Below are 24518 nucleotides of genomic sequence, written 5' to 3'. Positions count from 1 at the left end.
ATTCATTTTTATATATAAGATTCTTAAAACTATTTATCGAAAACTCATTGAATTAGCCTAATTATCCATAACTTACTACTAACTTAATGGCCCCATACGGATACTCTATGTTAAACTACAGGAATATCCATTTAACGGTTTCAAAAGTAAACGTTAAATATTTATATTTATTTTGTATTATTAAGTTTGAATGTTGACACTATGTGTGAAACACTAAATCATTTAAATGACCACCACGCGAATTGTTGCAAGCATCGATTATTTTGAAGTAATTTTAGACCACTTTTTGACACATATTAGGTGGTATCTCAACAATAACTTGACGAATGTTGGTTTTGAAGTGCTCGAGAGTAAAAAGTTTATCTGAATAAATACGGTCCTTCGCGTAGCCCAACAAAAAAAGTCCCCATGCTGGGCCAGTCTTCTTAAAACTTGTTATATTTTCGTAAATGTCAAACTTTCACCTAAAAAAAAGAACTGGTTTAACAACTTAGTTTGACAGATGTCAAATTCTAGCCCTATACTTTTGAAACCGCAAAATAATAATACTTAATTTTAATACCATTTAACCCTTATTAGAAAATTTAAATAAAATCTTATATCAATATCCCGAGTCGAAATTTTGGCGCTACTTTCACCCTTAAAAGGATCTTTTCTCCTCATTGGCTCCTACATACAGAAAAATAAACCTAATATCATCCTCAACGATTTTTCATCGTCCTGATTTCATCCTGCATGAGTCTTTCCGCTTTTTTAAGTATATTTTGTGAACCCCATTTTGTGCTAAATGAAGGTTTATCAACATAGAAAATAGATATTGTCCTCTTTTTATACTTAATAAGCCTTAATGGTAGTGTACCTCCTTTTTTTGTTGTCACAACAGATAATGACAATCTCAACAATGATGGTGGAAATGACAAGGATGGAGCTGGTGATAGTGAAAACGGTAACGATCGATGGAGCGAGTCGACGACACCAACGACGAGCACAGCAACGACGACTCCTAAGACGTAGACGACGAGAAAGAGAAAGAAAGAGAGAGAGTAAATGAACATAGAAAAAAGCTATGGTCAAGATGAAAGCGGTTCATTTGAGGATTTTTCTGTCGTCCTTAATTTTATCCTAAACATCGTATTTGTCTGATAACTGCCACAACTTACTTAAGGTGGCGCTACAGTCCTGCGTGAAATAGCTTCTCCATCTAGCTCGGTCCCTAGCTAGATGTTTCCAGTTTCGCGCTCCAAGTTGGGTGAGGTCACCTACCACTTGTGCGCGCCACCTGATCCGCTGTCTTCCTTTACTGCGCTGTCCTGTGGGTGTGGATTCGAAGACTTTCCGGGCCAGAACATTGGCATGTACATGTACTTTGTTTTGTCCTCATTAACCAACAATTTATTTTCGGGGCGTTCTATCCGAACGACGAGTATTTTGAGAGTGCACGCTTGAGCGGCTTTATTCCACCAGAGGCATTCCCCTTCTGGTAGAGGATAGATTGGCAGTTCCGCTAATCTACCACGTCAGTTAAGGGACTATGGATAGGCGACTCCTGTTCAATGAGGGCGTCATGGTACAAGGCGGAGCAGAGCTCCTTCGGTTCAGTAGGGCTGTGTCCGAACGGGACCGAACTGATAGGATGAAGCAGGAATATTATACACTTACTTGTCAAACTATTATAATGCTTGTTAGACTCTGATGAGTCTTGTAAGAGTTATTAGAATCTATGAACCGAGGACGGTTTTACAGATATTAATAACCAGGCCGACGATGTGTAGATTCTAGTTTAGGGATTCTTCAATATGAATTAATATCGCAACGAAGTTTCATTTGAAATATTTGTTTGTTTTATTTATTTCTATTAAAAAATAATAAAATACAAGTATTATGTAAAAAATATAAGATTATGATTGATGAAAAAATATATAAAATTTTTTATTCAATCTTAAAACTACAATCGTTTTTGTTGTCGTTATATCATTGCAATATAAATTACAATTTTTGTACAATGCTTTTAAAAATATGGACGAATTTTATCCTGATAAGGTTTTGAACTAATTTATATTTCGAGATATTCTTTCTATTTTTTTTTTTAAAGGACACTTCTTTATTTTATATCTGACAACGTTTAATAGCTTCAGCACATTATGAAAATTACTTTATTTACACATACTTCTTAAGTTAATGCAATGTTTATAGATCAAAATGAGGGGAATAATGTTATGACTTTATACAAATACAGGACATAAGTTTATTCGCAAAAAACAACTAAAAAAGTGAGCAACTATTAATTTTTTTGACACAGTTATAAAATCCAAAATGAGCTGCAGATATATGTATGTTTTTAATGAGTGACCTCTTTTAAGTATAAACGTTCATAAATGTAGTAAATGTGCGTTATTACGTTTTACGATAAATTTACTTTTTGTTTTAACGACACATGAATAAAAAAAAATAAACAAGAAAAAAGATACTAACAATGGAATGCAAAAATATAGATAATTAGAAATCCAACAATAAGAGCGTAATTTGTTTTTCTATTTTGAGATGAGTTTCGTGCATTCGTGTTGCCTAAAAATAAACATTTTAAATAATAGAAAAATTATTTTTCTTTCATATATAAAAAAAATCATGCTAAATGAGATGATACATATTGCTATTGTTTTTCACAATTTCTTTTATAACTGTTATAATGTTGTGAGTAGGTTTAAATAAACCCTTTGTCTTCTCCGGTTGTCTTACCCATTTGAAAACGAAGTGTTGGGCTGGACATGCGTCCATCACCGCCATTGCTGTATGCCAATACTCTCATTTTATAGCTCTGACCTGGTGTAAGATTCGTTATATACGCTTCTAGTTTTTCTCCAACTGGTATGACCGTGTCATTTGCAGTTATCATATCCTGGTCGGATTCCCAGACACGAACCTGTAATAAAATTGAGGAAATAGTAGAATCTTTGTATATATAAACCATAGAATTCTCATAAAGGAATTCGAATAGGGCAGCATCTTGATATTTGTGTAATAGAGAAATTATTTTCAGACGTTAGACTTACGATCGCTAAGAATTTGAAATAGGAGAAAATAGAGAAAGTCTTTTGTGAGAATCTGAATGAACAAGAAACAGATGTTGCAAGGAATATTCATATAATAATATAAATTATCATACAAATGATTTCACATAAAGAAAAAAGTCAATTTTGATTTGTTTTGGTATTTTAGGTTACTTATGTTCTTATATGAAGACAACCATTTTGTGTACATAATAAAAAAAATGTAAGCAACACAAAATACCAAAACAGTGGATAAAAGTAAAATATTTTTAAATTAAAAAAAACACGGTTATTATTTCAATTAACTCAATCTTCTTTTGAAATAAAAAAAATTAGTAAAATTCAAGTTATGCCAAAAATGAATCGTGCGTCTTAAACCAAGAAAGGAATGACGACAAAATTATACCCACTTTATTGCACTCTTAAAATTATTATAGATAATATACATTTAAAAATTGTTTGACTTTAATCTTTTTACTCAAAACAAAATTTTAATTGCATCAACGAAAAAAAATATCTGGCTATAAGCTAAGATTATAATTCAAAACAAAAATAGCCTATGGAAATTTATTGTTTAGTTTCTGCGACATAAGAAAACTTAATTTTATCGCCTGGCGGATCAGTGAATTGCTTAAAAACATACAATTTTGCATACAAGTTTGTGGCGCATAACTTAAGCATTTTGATATTTGCATGGGTATATAATCGTTGCAACTTTGCTATCTACCTACCCACTTACGAAATCTTTAATGAAAATCTAATATATAAAATTAGACAACAGACATTCAATTTAAAATTGTCCAAATTTTATAAAAAAGTTTTGAATCAATCGAAAAAAATATCACCCCGGTAATCTAATTTTAACAAAAACTATCAATCGGTTATTTCTACAAACCACATATAAAAAATTCGAAAAATATTCGGGCCGAAATATATTTCGTTTCAGTTTTTTTTATTTATAAAAACTGTCAGATCGTGAGATATCTGTTTCTGCTAGAAATCTATTCAGTTAAAACAAAAAACAAAAATAATAATATTCTTTTTTTTTAATTTTTAAAGGTGATAACTCATAAACCTTACTTAACTATTAGGTTGGTTTTGATTTGAAATGTGGCTGTTAAAAACCTTCACAAAATTACAATTCAATGTCAGTTACGAAATCCTTTAAGCCTATTGCGTTATACATGTACGTACATTTGGTTTTGTATACAAAGGTAGGCTAAAAGTAAGGAAAAGGAGTAAAACAAATTTTACCTTAAATCCTTCAATGGGTTCTTCTTCCTGTGATGGTGAAACATATCGCCAAACAACACGAACAGTTGAGGGATTAATGCCCTTGACATGAACCGATGATGGAGGCTTCTGAGGGGCTTTGCGATATGTTCTTTCAATATATCTTTCACTTTCCGGTCCTTCACCTGCAGCATTGTATGCCATTACTTTAACAAAATAATACGTATCCGGTTCAAGACCGACAATTAAAGCCCAATTGCGAGTAGTTCGCGATAAATAATAAACCGAATCTTCCTCAGCCAATTCCGTTTTCCAATATTTAAGCTTAAAAAAAAAGGGTTAGAAATATTCATTGAAATATTATTCAAAGAAAATATAGAATTTTTACTCTGTGTCCAATGAGCTTGCCACGAATTTTTTCTCTGGTCATTTCAATTGGCTCCCAGGTCACATTCAATGCAGTCGAATTGAAACCAATAGCAACGGGCTGTTGTGGAGCAACTTGTGGCATATCTTCGGCCGAATAAATCGTAACAACTTCGCTTTCTGGCCCAACATCGACATTATTAATAGCTTGCACCTTCACGTCGTATTGGGTGTAATATTTATCCAACGGTATATTAACTACTGCGATGCCAACATTGCCTTGATTTTTCAATATCTGTGTTGCCCATTCTAAAGTGCCATGCAAGCGCCAAGAAACTTTATAATGAATGCCATGGCTATTTTGCTCCTGAGGCAATAGTGGTTCCCAAGTAATAGTCAAATCACCAATTTTTCCACCTCCTCCACCAACTTTACGTGGAGCAATATATGGCTTGTCCTCGATAGTACTATAAATCGGTGATGGAGCTGATGGGGTACCAATTCCCAGAACATTTACAGCTGCGACACTGAATTCATAGGACGACCATGGTGTCAAACTATGCACTTCGGCTTGTTGGCGACTAGTATAACGTTCAATTTCACGTGCCTGAACGTGTGTGGAAACATTGACCCAAGTTCGATTCCAATTTGTTCGACCCAGTATATTATAATAAAGAATTTCTCGTCCATTCGATGCTCCATTAACCCATTCAATCAGAGCTTTAGTTTTTCCCACCTCAATCACAGTCACTCCACCAGGAGCACCAGGTGGTCCTTCTACAACAACGGTTGTTTTTGAACTGATCTTATTAACAGCCGACTTCACTACACATTCATAGTCACCGGCATCGAGTAAAGTTATATTGTGAACAGTTAGGCGATTTCGATCAACGCGCTTAGAAAAAATAAAAACGAAAATGAGGAAAATTAACTTAGATTATTAAATTTTTCTTATTTGCTCTTACAATTCTTTCGTTTTGGTCACTTCGAATAATTTCACCATTGTGTCGCCATATGAAAGCCACGTCCAACACTTCATCATAGCTTACTTCACATTGAAGATAGATAAGCTCGTGGATTTGTGATGTTATCCGTGGTGGAGGTGTTTGAGTAAATCGTAGTTCCTCTGTTAAATTCAAAGGAAAACAATTTCTTGAAAAAAAATCTGGTTAAGAAACTAATTTAACTACTCACGCAATACAATAAGCCTCGCACGAGATTCATCAGTTCCACCTGTATTAGTAGCTACACACGTATAAATTCCTTCATCGTCTCGAGAAGTTGGAGATATAATCAAAGTACCCGAAGGCAGGATTCTCCTATGTCCCCCAGTGCCAATTACATTGCCATCTTTTTTCCATTGAAATTTTGGTCTGGGTGCAGCTTCTGGATCACAAACTATCGTCGTATTGCCATTGTAGATCGCATATATCTCCGACTCTAGAGGACGTTTTTTAAAAGAGGGCTTCATGGACAACACTCGTAACTGCGCAGAAGAATACGCCGTCTTAAGTTGGTTCGTAGCACCACACTGATACATTCCATCGTCCTTTTCCGGATCCAAATATTTAATGGTCATAACATTGTCTTGAATAGTATAACGATCCTTGTCTAAACGTTCATAGTCCAACAGTTCAGCATTTTTATACCAGGTATAGTTAACATCAGGAATGGCTGAAGATTCACAAATAAACGTCACCTCACTGTTATAATCCTTGATCTTGTCCTTTAGCGGAATTGTGAATTCTGGCTTCATTTGTATATTAATGAATATAGACTTCTCTATAGTTTTGCGAGGATTTGAAATAGTGCACACGTATTCGCCGTTATCATTAACTGTGGCATTTTGTATAATCAACACCCTATTGTAGTTCGTTTGGTAGGCGTTTCTCTGCAGAGGCATACCCTTACGTGTTATATTGTAGGTTGGAATTGGATATCCAAATGCCACGCATTCCAAACGTATATCTTCGCCGGCAATTGGAGCTTCGGGAAATACTTTCGGAAATGAATTAGCAAATATAAGAGCCTGATAGTTACTATTCGGGTGGACTCGAAGGGGGAAAAATGGCCCATTTCGCCCGGTATCACTGACAAAGCTTTGGACGGTGCATGAATAATTTGCTCGGTCAACGGATTCAATTGACGAAAAATACAGAGCACCATCTCGCGACACAAAAACCCTCTGATCTTCTTCTACGAAATTGGGAAAGTAATCCCTCGACCAATAGTACTTCACATCAGGATAATGTTGTGGTGGATCGCAGAAAACTGATTTTCCCCAGTTCATTTCTCCGGTTTCCGCAGACCTCTTCAAATTGAATTCCATAATAAAGCCAAAGTTAAGTTGAGCACTTTCCGATCGAATTCGCCCAAAGCGGTTCTCAGCTAGACAATGATACAGTCCTTGATCTATGGCTTGTTTCGGAGCATAAATTATTAGATTACCCCCACTCAATGTGTACCGATCATTTTTCAGTGGTTCAATGAGGAAGAATTTCAACGTATCATTGACATATTCTTCTTTATACCACCGATAAACCGGCGTTGGGTAGCCTCCTGCCAAACAACTCAGTGTAACATCGTTGATTATTCGTGTCTTGCTCGTGTCGAAAGTTGTATCATTCGGTTGCCTAACAAAATACGGCCCACGAGGTATTTTATCTAAATCCTTTACATCTAATCCGTAGTCGAATGGGCGGCGATCATCGTTTTTTAAGTTGAAATTTTCAGGATCAAACAATTCACGGGATTCGCAGATAAAAAGATTAACTTCAAAGTCATACGACGGCATAAACATCCATTTGTCATTTGATCTAGAAAACCCATAAACCAACCGATCCTTCACACCGTACTCGTTGGAATATGGCTGTCCATTGATTAGGACGTTCCGATTTCGATTAGTACCACTACCGCTTAGGGCATTGTAATTAAAATTCTGCTGTGTGCCGTAGCGATTTTTGTTCTGCGTCACCAAAAACCGATTGTCATGCAAATCTTCATTTTCGATGGGATGGTCTTCGTAGGAGAACGAATCCTCTTGGCCGATGAACTTGGAATTATCATCATTGGTCCAACTATTGGGACCCAGCTGACGTGCTGATATCCAAAAGCGATTTTGCTTCTGGTTTTGAAGTATAAGTTCCTTCAGAATAAACGAATGCTTTTCCATGTTGTCTATGTTTACCAAATCGGCATTGTAAGCTTTGCAAATCTTTCGCGCGTCATTCCAATTACGTTTGGGCGATTTAATAAATCGATAGCAAGTCTGTCGATGAGAAATCCAATGCTCTGGACAAAAACTACTTTCATCCGTCGACGGATCAATGGAATTGCTGGCATAATTTGGCCTCGTAAACGAATCGAAATTCGTTCCGTCGTTGAAATTCTGATTAGGATTTGAATTTTGATTAGAATTTTGATTGTTTGATACGCCTATTGACGACGTTTGTTTTTGTAATTCATTTTGCGATTGTAATAGTGTGGGATTATTAAATTGTGATTGTTGCATTAAGGAATTCGTATTTCCAAATTGAGTATTGTAACGTGGTTGATAGTCATTATTCTGATAGGTGTTTTGGTAAAGTTGGCCGTTTGTTACAATACCAAAAAGTAATACGATTAGTAACAACTTCATTATTAGTTATTCGAGAATTTTGATTTGTAGGTAAATAATTTTACTATTTTTCAATAGTTTTAGTAATCAAAAAGGCACATTAGGATATATCTGCAAAAAAAGGACACACAAAACAAAATAAATGTAAACAAATGTTTTAACTACATAATTTGAATAAGTTCTTGATTAGTTAAGTTTGAAAAACTTTATCATATCTAATTCAATTAGTAAACCCGAGTTTAATTGACTATTTCTGAGGTAATTAATTTGAGACAGCAATGTTAGTCATGTTTTTCTGGGAAAAAGGCTTCCCAAACAGATGAATGATAACAATCAATTCAAAAGAAATAGGTACAGCTTATTTGTATTACTAATTAAATTATTAATCAGGAGGTAGCTATTTCTGGTGAATTTGCATCATTCAGATACTTTCATTTCGAATATGAAAATTTACTCACATTCCAAGTTCTGTATTCTCCAATTCTTAATATTCTTAAATGACCTCTTAAAAAAGCAATTAAAGGAATAAGGAAGAACTCTAATTCACCAGACAAGGATATTTTGGAAAGAGGAAGATAATATGTTCTTAATTACTTTTACACGAAACTGTCTTTTGAACGCCGAAAACACCCACCCTAAAGGTGTGGCCCACAAACATCAAGTTGATTCTCTTGCTGGTCTGTTTGTCTTTCTTGATTTTTTCACATATTTTTTATAGGAATCTATTTACCTTCCATTTGTAGAATAGAAACTCTGCGGTTTGAAGTTAAAATTATTTATTTATTTATTTATCAAGCTTCACACCGTACACTTTTTTTATTAAATTAAAATATTAAACAAAAAAACCAATGAAAAAGCAAAACAAAAATTCCAAAACGGAAAACGTTAAAACTGAAGCTTGACACCAAAGACACTCTATACATATGGAGTGTCTTTGCTTGACACTAATGACAGATGAAAAACAGGTTGACAGACAATTTATGGAATAAAGATGAGAAGAAAACTTTATAACAAAAACACTCTACAAAAACACTCTCTATGAAGATATAAATCTTTAGAACGTATCACCCTCCCAAACTCATTTGTTTTCATTGTTGTATTTGTAATGTGGATGGATTTGACGAGAAAAATGTACGCGGTGTTTTAACGAACACATAGAATTACCAACTGAGTTTTAAGGGGAAATTTCATACATATAATAGGAAAAATCACACGCATACTTAAATGAGTTTATGAGTCCGATTTCCAATTTAGCTTGTGACAAACCAATATGGCTACCAAGGTTGTATATCTTTACTAGGGTGTTTTTGCAAACATTCCCTGATGACAAAGTTCAAAACCAATCTGACGTCATGCAGGAACATGTTTCCGAATGACGTCATAGTGTATTTTTTGTTTGGTCGAAATGGCACATGTTCTCCATAGAGTAGAATAACTGAAGACTATTAACCCGTATACGAGAAGAGTTGAAACTGAATTGAATCCAATTTAGCTGAATGTATACCAGAATCGGATCGGAATTTTTGATCTGATTCCACTATACAGTACGTGATTATTCACCTCTATCAGTTCAACTACGGACAGTACCACCATACCTCTGTTAATTTACCTGCAGATAAGTTATTGTGCCACTTTTTTTTTTTGCACACTTCAGAATAATGGAGTACAGCATATATATGAAATTAAATTCTAAAAACATCAGGTTTATTATTTTGGATAGATTTTTTTAAACAAACAGCGTGTGTCCTGTATTAAATTATTATAAGCCAAATAGCTTCGATTCATTTGAATCCCATCGCTCAATGGTTTACTAGGCATCCAATAGTGGTTTTAAAGGTTGCTAAAGGAAGAAGTAGTCTAGTCATCACCATCGGCATACGCCGACAAATGAGCATGGGCTGCATCAGGAATATTTTCATAAAATTCATTTAAGGCTTCGGTATTAATCGAAATTGATCCACCAAGCTGTAAATCTAAAGTATTTCATGGCTAACAAACGGGCAGCATCCAAGACCCAAGGGACTGAGACTTCATTATTTTTTCATGATAGGATTATAATGATAATCCAAGGAATAATCAATGAAAAGAAACGCTTTTAACTTTGTATACTTTTATTAGAATATAAATTAATGAAGAGAAAAATCTAGAACATTCCAAAAGCGAGAAGCGCCAAAAAGTGAATGAACAAAATCTAAATGTAAGAATACAAAGAGTGTGTTCAGATAAAAGAGATGCAAGGGTACGTTCAAGTAATAGTTACAAACATAATCTTAAGGGTGATTTGCAGTTCACAATTTCAACATTTCAAAGGAAACACTGAATTTTGTATAAAAATGTCAAATAGATTCACCCCAAAATTTTACCCGCGTGATACCGGTCGATTTTCTAGTGTTTTATTGTTTTTATCTATAGTGTAACAGTAGACTTAGGAAAGCTTCTTATTTGAACGTGGCCAAAAACATCTATAGCTTGACCACAATAACGAAACAATGGACTCTTATCATGAGGCTCCCCAAGAGTAAAATCCAATCCAATTTCTCTTCCGCAATTTCATCCGCAATCCATTGTTTTTTCTTTGACTGGGCTTATTATGTCTTGCCATGAGCAACCTGAAATGTCACATTTGACACAACGGTTAATCTGTTGTTTACTTTTTTGTTAATTTACCTTTTTGTCGGTAGTTGTTGTTTTTTATAAATTTAAATTTCAAACAAATAAATAAATAAAAATGGCTTTGAGTAAATAAAAATTAGGCCTTTTAAACAAATTAATGCTGGTTAAGAAGCTGGAGGAACTACAACAGCAAACTATTCCAGAGGATAAAATTAAATACAGGTTTTGGGTAAATGGATTTTTAGAAGTTACTATTGGAATACGGTGCAGACTACAAGAGTTTTTGTAGGATGTCGGTCGATAGCTTTGAAGCTGTCCTGTGCCTAGTTAAGATAACTTTGAATTAATGAATTTAGGTACATAAATATTTTTAAATATTTTAAACAGGTTGATTCCACTTTTCCTGTTGCAACATTTTCTTTGGTTTTTTCTTTATCTAAGTGCAAATTCATTATATATTTTTCTTTTTATAAATTAATATTTTGTTTTTAAATTGTTTTACCTTCATTTGCATTTGCGTTACTGGGTATGAATTTTGTTTTGTTTACATTTTCGTAGAGTTGTCAAAATATTCACCTCGCTGTTAATCTGTCAGAACTGGGCTTAACTCCAGTTCTTAAACTTTCTGCATGATTTGTTTTTGTTTTCAACGAAACTTTTAATAAAAATCATAGAATTTGTAAATATTATTTTTGGCACAGTCTTCACTAAAAAGAAGTTGCATAATTCATTTTTCTCACCATATTGGAATAATTTTTCAATTTTTTAATTCGGCGGATCTCTTTTTTGAACGGCTGACTTCACCTCAGATTTTTTTAACCCCTAACTGTGCATACTGAGCCCAAAAGCCCACACCAACTACATAGAATCTGGACTCTTCCACAAGAAATGCACGGGACAACTAACACATGTTAATGCTAAAGGGCAAAATCCTTTCAGACAGAACAAACCCATGAAGTCGGGACTTTAGATAATATATTTCCTCTATGAGTGGTGTATTCTCACATAACATATATCTGCCTCCCTATACTTTTCTGCATTATCCAGATGCAGATACATGTACATTCACTTTTAGTTCGTCCATTATGACACATGATCTTTACACTTCAGATATCGTAAAATATTATAGAATCGGTGAGAAGCCTGTCAAAACCCCTTGTTGTCGTGGTTTAGCAATTACAAAAAAAATATTTGATTGCGAGAAAGAAAGAACGAGAATTTATTTTACTAAGCCATCAGAAATTTCCGTGTTCTCAGAAATATAAACAAAATTACTAATACAAAGTTCTTACTTTTTCTGTCAGATATCTGAAAATAAATTTTGTTTGATTCAATTTCTCCTTCGCACATTTTAAAAAGGAAGAAAAGAAATGCAAAGCTTATTTTATTGCTAAGTGAAAATAAATAGTGAATTGTGTTTATATCTCATTCTCCTGTCTCAGAACTATAAAGCATCTTGCACATGAGCTACGAACTGCGAACTGTGGATGTTCGCATATTTTGACTTTCCTTTCACATGAACTTTATATCTATTCGCAGACAGCGACGAATTATCAATTTATAATTACCCTTTTCAACAAGCAAAACAAGAGTGGTATAATTTTGAGGTTAAGTTAAAGCCTAGTACATACTTCCTCGTGAAGTGAACGTTCGCCAGTGGAGAAAGTGAACTTTTGACATTGCTCACTGGTACACACTTGTAAGTACACGTTGTGAACATGAACAAACCAAATGTCAAAGCTTCACCAACAGTTCCCGTACATTTTGCACGTGAATTGCCCGTGAAAAAATGTACGGGAACTGTTGGTGAAGCTTTGACATTTGGTTTGTTCATATTCACAACGTGTACTCACAAGTGTGTACCAGTGAGCAATGTCAAAAGTTCACTTTCTCCACTGGCGAACGTTCACTTCACGAGGAAGTATGTATGAGTGAACTTCTGACATTGCTCACTGGTACACACTTGTGAGTACACGTTGTGAACATGAACAAACCAAATGTCAAAGCTTCACCAACAGTTCCCGTACATTTTGCACGTGAATTGCCCGTGAACGAAAACTCCCCACTTTGTTCTCCACTCAGCTTCACGAGCAAGTTCACGGGTGAACCAAAAACTGAAATTTGTATGGGTTCACGAGATGGTTCACAAGTATGTACTAGGCTTAAGCGCGAACAATTTATTCGTTGCAGTGTGGATGGTATGTGGAACGCGAATAGAGTTTGACAGTTCGTAGAAAACACACTGCAATTCGTGACTACCAAATTGTTTTTACAAAATTGTCTTATTATAGAGAACAAAATGCAAATTTTATTTTCCTAACATAAGTGTGAATTGTTTTTTTTTATAATTAAAATGTATTTTTGTTTGAAATTGACTTTTTGAAATGTATAAATCCCGTTTGTTCGTCCATTCATTCATTCGTTGTTCGCTCTCATGTGAAAGGCTCTAGCCAATTTTACTCACACTTTCTCATATTTAGTAACCTGCTGCTTTTACGCAATTCGAAGCGTCGGGTCAGTCTAATACCGCGTTTACAAGGAGAATTGAATCCGAATTGAATCAGGATTTAGCGCCGTATAGACCTGGATCGGATCGAAATAGGATTACTCGATCCGATCCCACTGAAAGAGGTGAATCGAATCGAAAATTTGTTTGTAAACCTGAATCGGGGAATCGAGTTATTGGTGTGTGAGGTTTTGCTTGTGTGCGTGCTATAATTTTTTTCTCTCTTGTTTGTTCTAAGCAAAAAGACTCCATTTAAATGGAGTATTTTTTGTTCTAAGCTGAATTTAATTTGGCGCTCGTCCTTGTGTTTAGAGCATTGTTCTAAGATTGTAAGTTTATTTAAAAGTACAGTACGCACACAAATAAAACCGAAATGTCATTTCGATCCCATTTGAATTCGATTCCTTGATTCAGTGCCACCATATACCTGGATCGAAATCTCAATTCGATTCCTCGATCTCGTCTTGTAACCAGGGTATAAGATTCGCATCTGTCAATTGATAATTTTTGGTTATGAATTATTAACAACGCGAAAATGTATGAATCAATCCAATTGTCTAGCTTGCGTTGAACGCTTCTAGAAATATTTACATATTATATTTATTCGAACAAAAAGATAACCTAACCTAAACCGAGTCCAAGAGCAAAAAAGAAAAAGAAAACCAGATCTGTGATATGAGAAATTTTTGCAATGAATGAAGATAAGATTGTGATTTGAATTACAAATAAATAAAACTTTTGAGCATCTAGTAATAGAAAACTTTTTAATGTTAGAATTAAATTAACATAATTTAGTTGCGTCCACGTAACAATTTTTTGGTTTTTATTTTGTGATTACGATTGGAATACATTTTTGGCTAGAATCATATTATCCCAAGATGCAAAAAGAAACTGCTTCCCCAAATGCTGGGCTAGTTAGTAATCTGGCCGAATTAACTGGAGCTTCAGAACCTGCACTAAGGTTATTATTGTCAATATTAGCAGGTAATAATATTTCATGTTTTTCTTAGTGTTGATTGAAAATAAAAAACAAAGATTCTACATATATGTGAGATAAAAGAAAAATAATCGAGAAACGTGCAAGGGCAAAGTGCCAGGTCAAGTACCAATCTCAGGTTTTCGTCATGGTATCGTCTTTAAGTGCGAAGCAGCAGTTTAATTGCTACAAAAGTTAATTGTTTTAAGAGCAATAACTATACGCCATAAAAATGAGAAGCCAGTCGAAGCAGCAACACAAATTGTATTTTAGAATTAATTAATTTCGAATCGATATAAATTGATAGAAGCTGCTATTGACTTGATATGTATATGTTGAAAATATTTTTTTTAGATTTAATCTTACTCAATATCTAGAACCTACATGATAATAGTATAGTGGACAACTTACCTTTGTATTTTTGTATTAAATCTTTCCAGCCTTTCCGATAGCAGCTCTCCATCGATTGTTTGTCCGGAAATTCGAACCTTTGCTGCAGCATATTTTCTTTGCAACATGCGGTTTCTTGCTATGCATATTCAACTACGGGTTCGATTCTTACCACAGTGTTGTTGCAATATGGATCACCTACTTGCTGGTGCGGCTGCTACATCATGCACCTAAACAATTGTTGATTATTAACTTCGTATTCCATATGAGTTACCTGGTAATAGGGTATATCTTTACTGAAAGCAATGATTACGACATTATTTGGACAATGCCACATTGTGTACTTGTGCTGCGATTAATTGGATTCGGATTTGATATATCTGATGGCCAGAAGCCTCGTGAGCAGCTATCCAATGATCAAAAGGAAACGGCCATTACCCACATACCGTCGCTAATTGAACTTACAGCGTACACATTTTTCCCGGCGTCGTTTTTGATTGGGCCGCAATTTCCTTACAGACGGTATCAGCGATTTATTCAGGGTGAATTCCATGAACATAGTGGTGCTGTAAGTGCTGGTCTGAAGCGTTCAGCTGTAGGTGTGTTGTATTTGACAATACGACAAGTGGGGGCAATGATGATACCTGATAGCTACTTGATGTCAGATGAATTCCGTAGTCAATCGATGCTTATGAAGCTAGTTCATGTAGGGATTTGGGGTAAAATATCTCTATACAAATTTATCTCATGCTGGTTGCTTGTCGAAGGAGCACTTATGTGCACAGGTTAGTAAAAAAAATAGACAAAATAAAAAAAAACTCCTTATTGCTTCTTATTTGTCAAGGCTTCACTTATGCTGGCAAAACTACCGATGGAGAAAACGATTGGTCTGGATGCTCAAACATCAAGCTTATCGTATTGGAAACAGGAAGCAAAATGAATCACTATGTCCAATCATTCAACGTGAATACAAACAGCTGGGTGGCCCAGTATATTTACAAGAGACTTAAATTTCTTAATAATCGCATGATAAGTTATGTGGCAGCTTTGGCATTCTTGGCCGTGTGGCACGGATTCCACAGTGGTTACTATTTAGCATTTTTCATGGAGTACGCTATTATTACGATTGAAAAGAATGTAAGTTTTTATTTTATTTATTTGTTTTTTAGAAACCAATTTTCCAAAAATATCAGAATTGTATTTTTCTTCGCATTAACTTTACTTACTTTTAATGATTTTTTTTTTCTTTTTTTTAACAGGTTGAAACTATTTATGCTAAAGATGTAATTCCAAAGTACGGTGACATCCTCGAAAATTCTACAACTTGCAAAGTTGTTTCGTTTGTATTTTTAAAGATTTATAATATTATGTTTATGGGCTGGTGTTTGATACCGTTTATTTTCTTGAGTTATGATCGTTACATGCATGTTTACTCAACTATAGGTTATTATGGTTTCATAATGCTAGGTTCATTTGTGGTGTCATTATGGTCTTATAAATTCCTTAGAAAGTCCAATAAAACACCAATTGACTCCAAAGAAAAGACAAACTAGATAAACCCAGTTAAAATATCGACCCCTTGTTTACTTGAAACAGAAATTACATTGCTTCGAATATAATTACATAATTTAAATATCTTATCATAAAATACAAAAACAGTAATAGAAACTTATTTATTTATTAAAAAATCCGATGCCTAAATAAAGATAAGAAATAATAATAAAACATGAACTCATAGAGAAAATGTTAAGGTCCAAGACCCTCTGCAGTATTTTACTTATTAATACGCAAATTAAATGAAAGGGAGTTTAGTTAAAACTGACAAAGGACTTTTTAACGTATTGCTTAAATTTAATTATGGTTTTTTTTTTTATAAAGTCTGACCTATTAAAAACTGTGCGAAAATATTTTAAGGTATGACAGAAAATAAGATTACAGGGTCAGAAGATCACAAAAAAATTCTAACTTCATTCCAGCTTACTGGCTACTTGAAAAGATTAATTTTGCGTATTGGGAAGCAAAGATAGCACTACTGTGGAGTTAGTGAATGTTCGCATGTCTCACATTTGTGTCTATTGGTTGTTCGCATTCGATGATTCAATGTAACTGTCCTTGATAACATATATTTTATTTTATCAATTAAGAAATGAAAGGACTTGGTTAACCAGTTAAGTTTTTATTTTGTTCACGTCAGCAATTAATAAGGAGAAAAAAAAGATAGAATCACCACAACGAAATTATGCGACATTAAGAGATATATTTTAGCATTTAATAATTGCTCCTGTATTATGCAGACGTTTGACTGCCTTCAAACAATTAATAACGTTATAAATAGCACATGTATTGAAAAACGTTCGTATTTCCCTCTATTTAAAAAAGGAGTTTTATTTAAGAATAATTAAAAACAAAGATAATTTTCATTTGTAAAAAAAGAATAACAAAGGAATGAGGACAGTTCAATTTATAACAGGATAAAATAAATAACACATTTTAAAAACAAAAAGAACAACGGAAATCTTATCACAATGTTAATAAAACTAGTCAATATTTTGTTGGGTAGCAGTCCAAACTTGAGGTAGCGGATCTGTTTATCGCTTCGTCCATGCCATTCCATAAGTTCTCAGGGATTGAAATCTGGGGACTGGGCTGGCCATTCCATTAAATATATTATTGTTTTGCAGACTTCAGATCGTTTTCCTGGTTCAATTTCCACCTCAGCGGATCATAAGAACCTTCTTGTATATAATTTGATCCATAATATACCTCAATGCGATGGAAAGACTCCACTTAATTCGGGAAAATTTGACTTGAGTGCAATCTGTTTACTTTTTGACTTACGAGTACATTTGACTTTTTTGAAACAAATATTTTGTTACTTTAAATTTGACAACTATAACAAAAAAAGACTTTGAGGTGATTGCATCATGTGAGTTGGAGAGTTCTTCAAAATATCTCATGGTTTTGGCTGGTTAATTTAATAATTTATTTGCATCAATTTGAAATTTTTTGAGCCTGAGGAGAGGGAGATCTTGAGATATTTAAACTTGAAGAAGTTGGAGTAGTAAAATCTAAGTAAAGAAAATAGAGTACATTAAAACGATACAGGTATCATATAAAATAATACTGAAATATCTTCTTGATGGTATCAATGTTATGTTTATATAATTTCCACAGACTTTGCTTTGAAATAAATATTTCAATTATATCTTGCATGCTCCACATAATCAGAATGATATCAACGTGATCAGTACCGTCCCTCGAATTATTTCTAGTTGCTATATACACAGTTTGTAGGAATGAAGTTATATTTTAAAGCACATTGTTATTAATATTGAATGCTCAGGTACTCTGTCAAAATATGTTTTTTTTTATGAATTATTCAATAAAATTAATATGTAATTTAGTTTATTTATTAATTCGTTTTTTTTTTTTATTTGAAACTATAAAGAAAAAGGAATATACATATATTTAAGTTGAATTGAACAACTAACTTGAAAATAAATTTGTATACGTGATAAAAATATGCTTCAAACAAACTGATTTTAGTTACAAATCGAAGAAAAGTTTGATAAAAAAAACGAGACTTAAGACTAGATCAAGTTAAACATACCAGCACATATTATCAAAAGAGTCAGCCTAAAAAATGGAAATTATATTGTATACAGTTTTACTTAATTTCCATTTTGAATTGCCTTACAGATAAGTTTAGACTTACTGAATAAAAATATAGCAGATATTTGTAAAATTAACTCTATTGTAAGACTTAATTTATCAAAAAGAAATAAAATTATCTAAAACTAAATTAAAATGTTTGCATTTTAAATATACTTATATACAGATATGCAGTGGCCAAAATAAAAGAGTGAATCAATAAATTTCTTCACTTAATAAATTCTATCGTAATGATCTTCCACAATTTTTTTTAAATGAACAATTATTTTTGGATTTGCTCACAAAATTGTTCTAAGTCACAGGAAAATGCCCATAAGTATTTATCAAAGCATCGCTATTTTTATTCACGAAACTCAATTTTCAGTGGACAAAAATGCCTATGAAATAATTAATGGTTCTTCGTTTTTAATATTAAATCAACTAAAATGATAATTTTTAGCTTTGAAACTAAGAAAATGGCATACTCAAAACATTTTTCAACTAAGAGATAAAGGTAACACTTACGATTTTAATGTTAATTAATTTCATTGTTCTCCGTCTGGTGTGGCTCGAGTATTGAAGGAAAAAAACATAAAAACCGTATTTTGTACAGCGACGAAACCGAAATAAACTTGTTTGGATCTGAATGTCGGATTAATGTAAGAAGGAAAAAGAATGAAGAACTAAACCCTAGTAACACCATATACACTGCTAAAGTCGTGACAAGGTGGTTTGAACAAAAGAATTATATCAGTTTTACAATGTCCTTCGCAATCGCCATATCTTTAAGCCCATACACAAGTCTTTGGAAAGATTTTAAACAAATATCTTGCAAGAACACCACAAATACGGCATTATGAAAGAAATAAAAAAAATGGTACGCAGCGCCTGTGAAAACATATCAAAGCCAAGAAGTTGTAAAGCGGTTCTTAGGAAAAAAGGCTATCAATTACTGACGTCTGGAGGTTACTCATTTTTCCTTAAAAATATGAAATATGAAATCTATGAATAAATAAATATATATAAATAAATACATTAGTTAATCAATAAATAAATAAATTAATAACTACATAACAAACAATTAAATTCATAGTTATTTAACTATTCATGAAAATAAAAATCGATAAATAAACAAACATTTAAATAAATAAATAAATTGATCTATAAATACAAAATTTTGATGAGACTCAATTGCAAACTATGTGGTCGATAGTTTTGTTGAAGTTTAAAATCTGTCCCAGGCTTTGGAATAGGTATAACTTTTGCTGTTTTCCAAATCGTAGGAAAATATTGGGTTCCAGTTGCGAATTTCCCTTGCCTACCTGCCAAACAAAACGACGATAACATCCCTAGATACATCGTCATCTCTGGACTATAGAAAGATGAAAAAGACCCTAACAACTTTCGTAGACTTTCCAAATAAAATTCAATAAGAATAAACCGACTACTTGAACACCGACGTGTTGGAGGTTAATTCAATGAGGTCTGGCGATTTGCTTTTTAAAGTGACAAATCACATAAGTCTCAATTCAGTCCAAGGCAGAATTTTTTCAAGGCTAATTGTTGACATTGGTGCTTCGCAACTTTGAAAGCTTTTACTTGGCTAGGAAGTCACCCCGACGCACAACCCCCAACCTGGAGGGCCAGATCCTAAGTATAACTCCAAGGATGGGGAGCCGGAAAAATCCGCTCCTTACAGGCCTGGGCTCCGAATAAGTCGAAGAAGCCCTATAAGGTGTTCACTAAGTAGTTCAACCTTACTGGAACTGTAGACGCCACCGTTGATTCCATCTCGGGTATTCCTCCGCTGCCGTCTGGATAAGGAGAGGTGACTTAGTGGAAAACACCTCTCCCCACCTCTCTCGTTTGCTGCCCCCAACAACTTTCCACTGGGGTTGGAACCCAATCTCCAGTTGAGGTACTAGGCACCCGATGTTCACCACGTGGAGGTGAGAGTAGGAGTTGATAGACAGAGGTTGGTTTTAAGAAAAAACCTGTGGACGCTTGTGTCCTCTTGAATGCACATGTCTACCATGGGACCAAAGTGTTGCTATATAAAACCCTTATCATCCCCGTCCTGCTATACGGTGCAGAAGCATGGACCATGACAAAAGCGGATGAAAGCACCTTGGGTCGCTTCGAGAGAAAAGTTCTTCGTGTGATCTACGGTCCCGTATGCATCGAAGGGGAGTGGAGGAGAAGATGGAACGACGAACTGTACGGGCTGTACAGCGACGTAGACTTAGCAAGAAGAGTAAAAGTCCAACGACTAAGATGGCTGGGTCACGTAGAGCGCATGGAAACCAATGCTCCGGCCCGGAAATTCTTCGAATCCGCACCCACAGGACAGCGCAGTAGAAGAAGACCGCGGATCAGGTGGCGCGCACAAGTGGAAGGTGACCTCACCCAACTTGGAGCGCGAAACTGGAGACATCTAGCTAGGGACCGAGCTAGATGGAGAAGTTTGTTGGGTGAGGCCCTAGTTCACACAGGACTGTAGCGCCACCTTAAGTAAGTAAGTAAGTAATTGTTGACATTAGCGGACAGGAGCTAATGGAAGAACTTAAAAAGTTTAAACTAATTGAGGTGCGAAAAATGATGAAAAGAGAAGGTGACTCTTTGGTCCCCACCGGAGCAGCAATTCTCACGTTTGATCAAATTCGTCGCCCACACGGAGTTAAAATTGGATGGCTTAATTGAAAGGTTGAAGGGTATATACAAAACCCAATGCGTTGCGTCAACTGCCAAAAATTGCGCCACACCAAAAAAATCGTTGTACAAATGCTCCATACTGTAAGAATTTCTGTCTTCCACCACACTGAGAACTGTTCCCTAAATTATATTCATTACTGCTGGAACACAATGGTGTCGGAGCCGGAGCCGGAGTCGGAGTCGTAACTAGAATAGCTGTCAAAGTATTCAATGTACGTAAATGTAAATGTACGAACACAACGCGAAGCAACTGAAATCGGAGCCGGACACGGAAGAGTTGACCAACTTTTAACCTTGACGTACGACACATGTACGTGTCGTACATGTGTCGTATTCATTTTTGAAGTGAATAACTTGGTGATTATATATTTTTTTTAAATATTTGTTCAATAAAAAAGTGGACAAAGATTTAAATAAAAATAAAATTCAACAAAAAAACTCTTTTCTGATAAGTTTGATGTGGTTGTAAACTGCAAATATACCAAATAACATCAAAAAGCCGTAAAACACATTGTGTGCGTACTTTTTGTGAAACGTACGACAACTTGTAACAGATTTTTCGACTGCAGTGACGACTTCGGCTCCGATTTTGCATTGTGTTCCAGCAGTTAACTGCAACGAAGAAAGCCACACATCAGACGTCCCCTCTTGTTCCTCCTTTCTAAGGTAAACATCGGTTAACAAAATTAAAGCCGATCGTCGCTGCACTGTACACGATGCTTGGCAAATATATAATGACAATGACAACACAAGCCTAAACCAACTACCTTCACCAAAAAAAAGGCATAAGCTAGCATATGCGCGCATAAGTGGAAATACAAAGAATCTCAATACGAGCGAACATAATGGAGTCTAGCTCCGTTTCGTTCAATTTTTCTCACTTTCGTTAACTTAAGCAAACTTAAGCAAGAGCGATCCCAGTCGCTCGCCGCATAAGTAAAATCTGACATGTAGATACGTGAGCAAAATTGCATTTTGCAGTAATTTCACAAACTTAAGTGAATTTTCGTTGGGTTTTTGAAATAAACTTATGTTTGCTTATGCCCATTATAGTTGGGCCTTAACAATAAGTCTGCTATTACACGATGCCACACGACTCACATGAGTGCAAAAAAGAAAGCAGATGCGAGAAAATGAGATGCAAAAAAAATGTCCGGTGAGTCTTGGGCAAATTGTTAGTAGACTCACTTTGACGTCTCTTTTTTCTTATATTCGTATATACTGTTCTTTTTCATTCGATTTTCTTGTTGCTGGGATAAACAACATCGAATTTGTTTGAAAACCAGAAAAGTGTGTAGGTTAGGTTAGGTTAGGTTAACGTGGCTGCGGATTTATAATCCACACACTTAGGCCAAGAGAAAGGCCCATTGTGATACCACATGAATCTAGAGAATTACTTCTAACTAGTAGAACCATTTTGAGCTTTTTATAAAGCGAAGAAGATATTTAATATCCTTTTTAGCTAGTTCGCTGGGATTATCAAAAGAGTAGTCCCCCAGATGAAGTTTGCGTTTGAGTGAAAGAGCAGGGCAGGTGCATAAGAGATGAGAGATTGTTTCCTCTTCTTCTTCGTCTATGTAGCTCCTACAGAAGTCATTTGAGGCTACGCCAAGTCGTATTGCGTGTCTGCCTATAAGACAGTGTCCTGTAAGGACACCTATTAGGGAGCTAATATGAAGTCTGCTTTGAGATAACAAGTCTTTAGAGCGCTTTAGGTCCAGTGAAGGCCATATGAGTTTTGTGGCTGCGCATGTTGGTAAGTTGTGCCACCTAGAATTTGCTATCGCAAAAGCTGTTTCTTTTAGCATAAGTTTACATGTAGCTATCGGTATACCTATCTTCTCCCTTTCAGGTGAAATAGGTTTGACGGTTCCATTTTTAGCGAGTTCATCGGCTAAATGTTAAATTGTGAATGTTAAATTGCTGCGCCATCTCCATAAGAGACGATCGACAATCGAGGGCCGTCAAAGATTTGGTCGAGACACCGTCAAGGGATTTGATAGCAGCTTGGCTGTCAGAGAAGATGCGGATATCAGAAGTTGATATCACGTTTTCTCTTAGCCAGGAGAGAACCTCTTTGATCGCCAAAATTTCCGCTTGAAAAACGCTACAATGATTAGGGAGGCGGAATGAGATGCTAAGATTAAGCTTTTCTGAGTACACACCACCACCAACTCCCTCATTTGTCTTAGATCCATCTGTATAAAAATGAATACTTTTGTTATCCAGGAGTTTTTTGTCCTCCCATTCATCTCTGGATGGAATGGATACCTGGAAGTTTTTTCCAAATAGGGGTTTAGGTATAGTGTAGTCTATATACATTGGTATAGAACCAAAGAGGTTCAAAATGATGGAGTGTCCCACATTGTTGTTGGTCCATTGAGATGAGGCGTCGAGTCTTATCGCTGTACTCGCTGCCACTTGTTTACTGAAGATGTCGAGGGGTGTCAGATGGAGGAGAGTGTCTAACGCTGCTGAGGGTGTGGTTCTCAATGCCCCGCTTATGCAGAGACATGCAGTGCGCTGAACTCTGCTGAGTATGTCGCAGTATGTGACTTTCTCCAGTGCAGTCCACCATACTGCAACCCCGTACATAAGTATTGGTCGGATGACCGATGTGTATAGCCAGTAGGTTATGCGAGGTTGAAAACCCCATTTGCTTCCTATAGCTTTCTTGCAAAGGAAAAGAGTTACTGTAGCTTTTTTAACTCTTTCCTGTATATTGGATTTCCAACTTAATTTTTTGTCCAATATCAGACCAAGGTATTTGGCTTCATTGGTAAAAATTAGTGGTATACCTTTTATCGAAGGAGGTACAATTACTGGGATCTTGTATTTCCGTGTGAAAAGGACGAGGTCTGTTTTTTGAGGATTAATACTAAGTCCGCAGTTATCAGCCCATCTAGTGAGCATATTGAGTGCATTTTGGAGGAGGTCTCTCAGTGTATTAGGATGTTCCCCTGTGACAGCGATAGCAACATCATCGGCATACGCAACCACTCTGTAGCCATCCCTCTCAAGGGATATTAGTAGTTGGTTAACCACTATGTTCCACAGGAGAGGGGACAGAACACCACCTTGCGGAGTGCCTCTACTGACAGACCTTTTTGTGCAAAAATCTCCCAAACTGGAGTTGATGATCCTGCTTTTTAGCATTAGATTAATCAACTCACAGATTGAGTATTCGACGTTTAAGGTCGTCATAGCAGAAGTGATAGCAGATGTGTCAACGTTGTTGAAAGCGCCCTCAATATCCAAGAAGGCCACCATAGTGTATTCCTTTTTATCTAGGGAGTATTCGATAGTTCTTACCAGAGTGTACAAGGCTGTTTCTACCGATTTCCCTTTTGCAGTAAGCATGCTGAGACATTGATAGTCTCTTCTCAATGTTGTTACGTATATGGATAT

At 35.2% G+C, this 24518-nt stretch overlaps 3 protein-coding genes across 4 annotated transcripts in view; 1 reads left to right on the top strand and 2 right to left on the bottom strand.

The window, feature by feature from the left end:
* LOC129953197 (glutamine--fructose-6-phosphate aminotransferase [isomerizing] 2) overlaps positions 1-24518 on the bottom strand; it is a 233214-nt gene that overhangs the window by 202478 nt on the left and 6218 nt on the right. The gene's annotated exons all lie outside the window — the stretch shown is intronic.
* Positions 1819-9214, bottom strand: LOC129953194 (contactin). Of its 2 annotated transcripts, none has more exons than XM_056066095.1 (7): positions 8993-9214; positions 5841-8373; positions 5612-5772; positions 4669-5541; positions 4302-4604; positions 2737-2920; positions 1819-2565 (listed from the first exon to the last, which is right to left on the bottom strand). In XM_056066095.1, exons 2-7 carry the CDS (start codon positions 8281-8283, stop codon positions 2468-2470), a joined length of 4062 nt encoding a protein of 1353 aa, XP_055922070.1. In that variant the 5' UTR covers positions 8284-8373; positions 8993-9214; the 3' UTR covers positions 1819-2467. The 2 variants fall into 2 exon arrangements, with proteins under 2 accessions (XP_055922070.1, XP_055922071.1); XM_056066096.1 differs by lacking the exon at positions 8993-9214 and adding an exon at positions 8721-8856.
* LOC129953201 (lysophospholipid acyltransferase 5) lies at positions 13923-17637 on the top strand. Its single transcript, XM_056066126.1, has 4 exons — positions 13923-14365; positions 14798-15532; positions 15592-15884; positions 16007-17637. Exons 1-4 carry the CDS (start codon positions 14260-14262, stop codon positions 16298-16300), a joined length of 1428 nt encoding a protein of 475 aa, XP_055922101.1. The 5' UTR covers positions 13923-14259; the 3' UTR covers positions 16301-17637.

The sequence above is a fragment of the Eupeodes corollae genome, chromosome X (genome assembly GCF_945859685.1).
Source record: "Eupeodes corollae chromosome X, idEupCoro1.1, whole genome shotgun sequence".
NCBI classification, from domain to species: Eukaryota; Metazoa; Arthropoda; class Insecta; order Diptera; family Syrphidae; genus Eupeodes; species Eupeodes corollae.
Note: the sequence above shows the minus strand (reverse complement) of the source record. Positions and strands in the feature narration are given on the sequence as shown.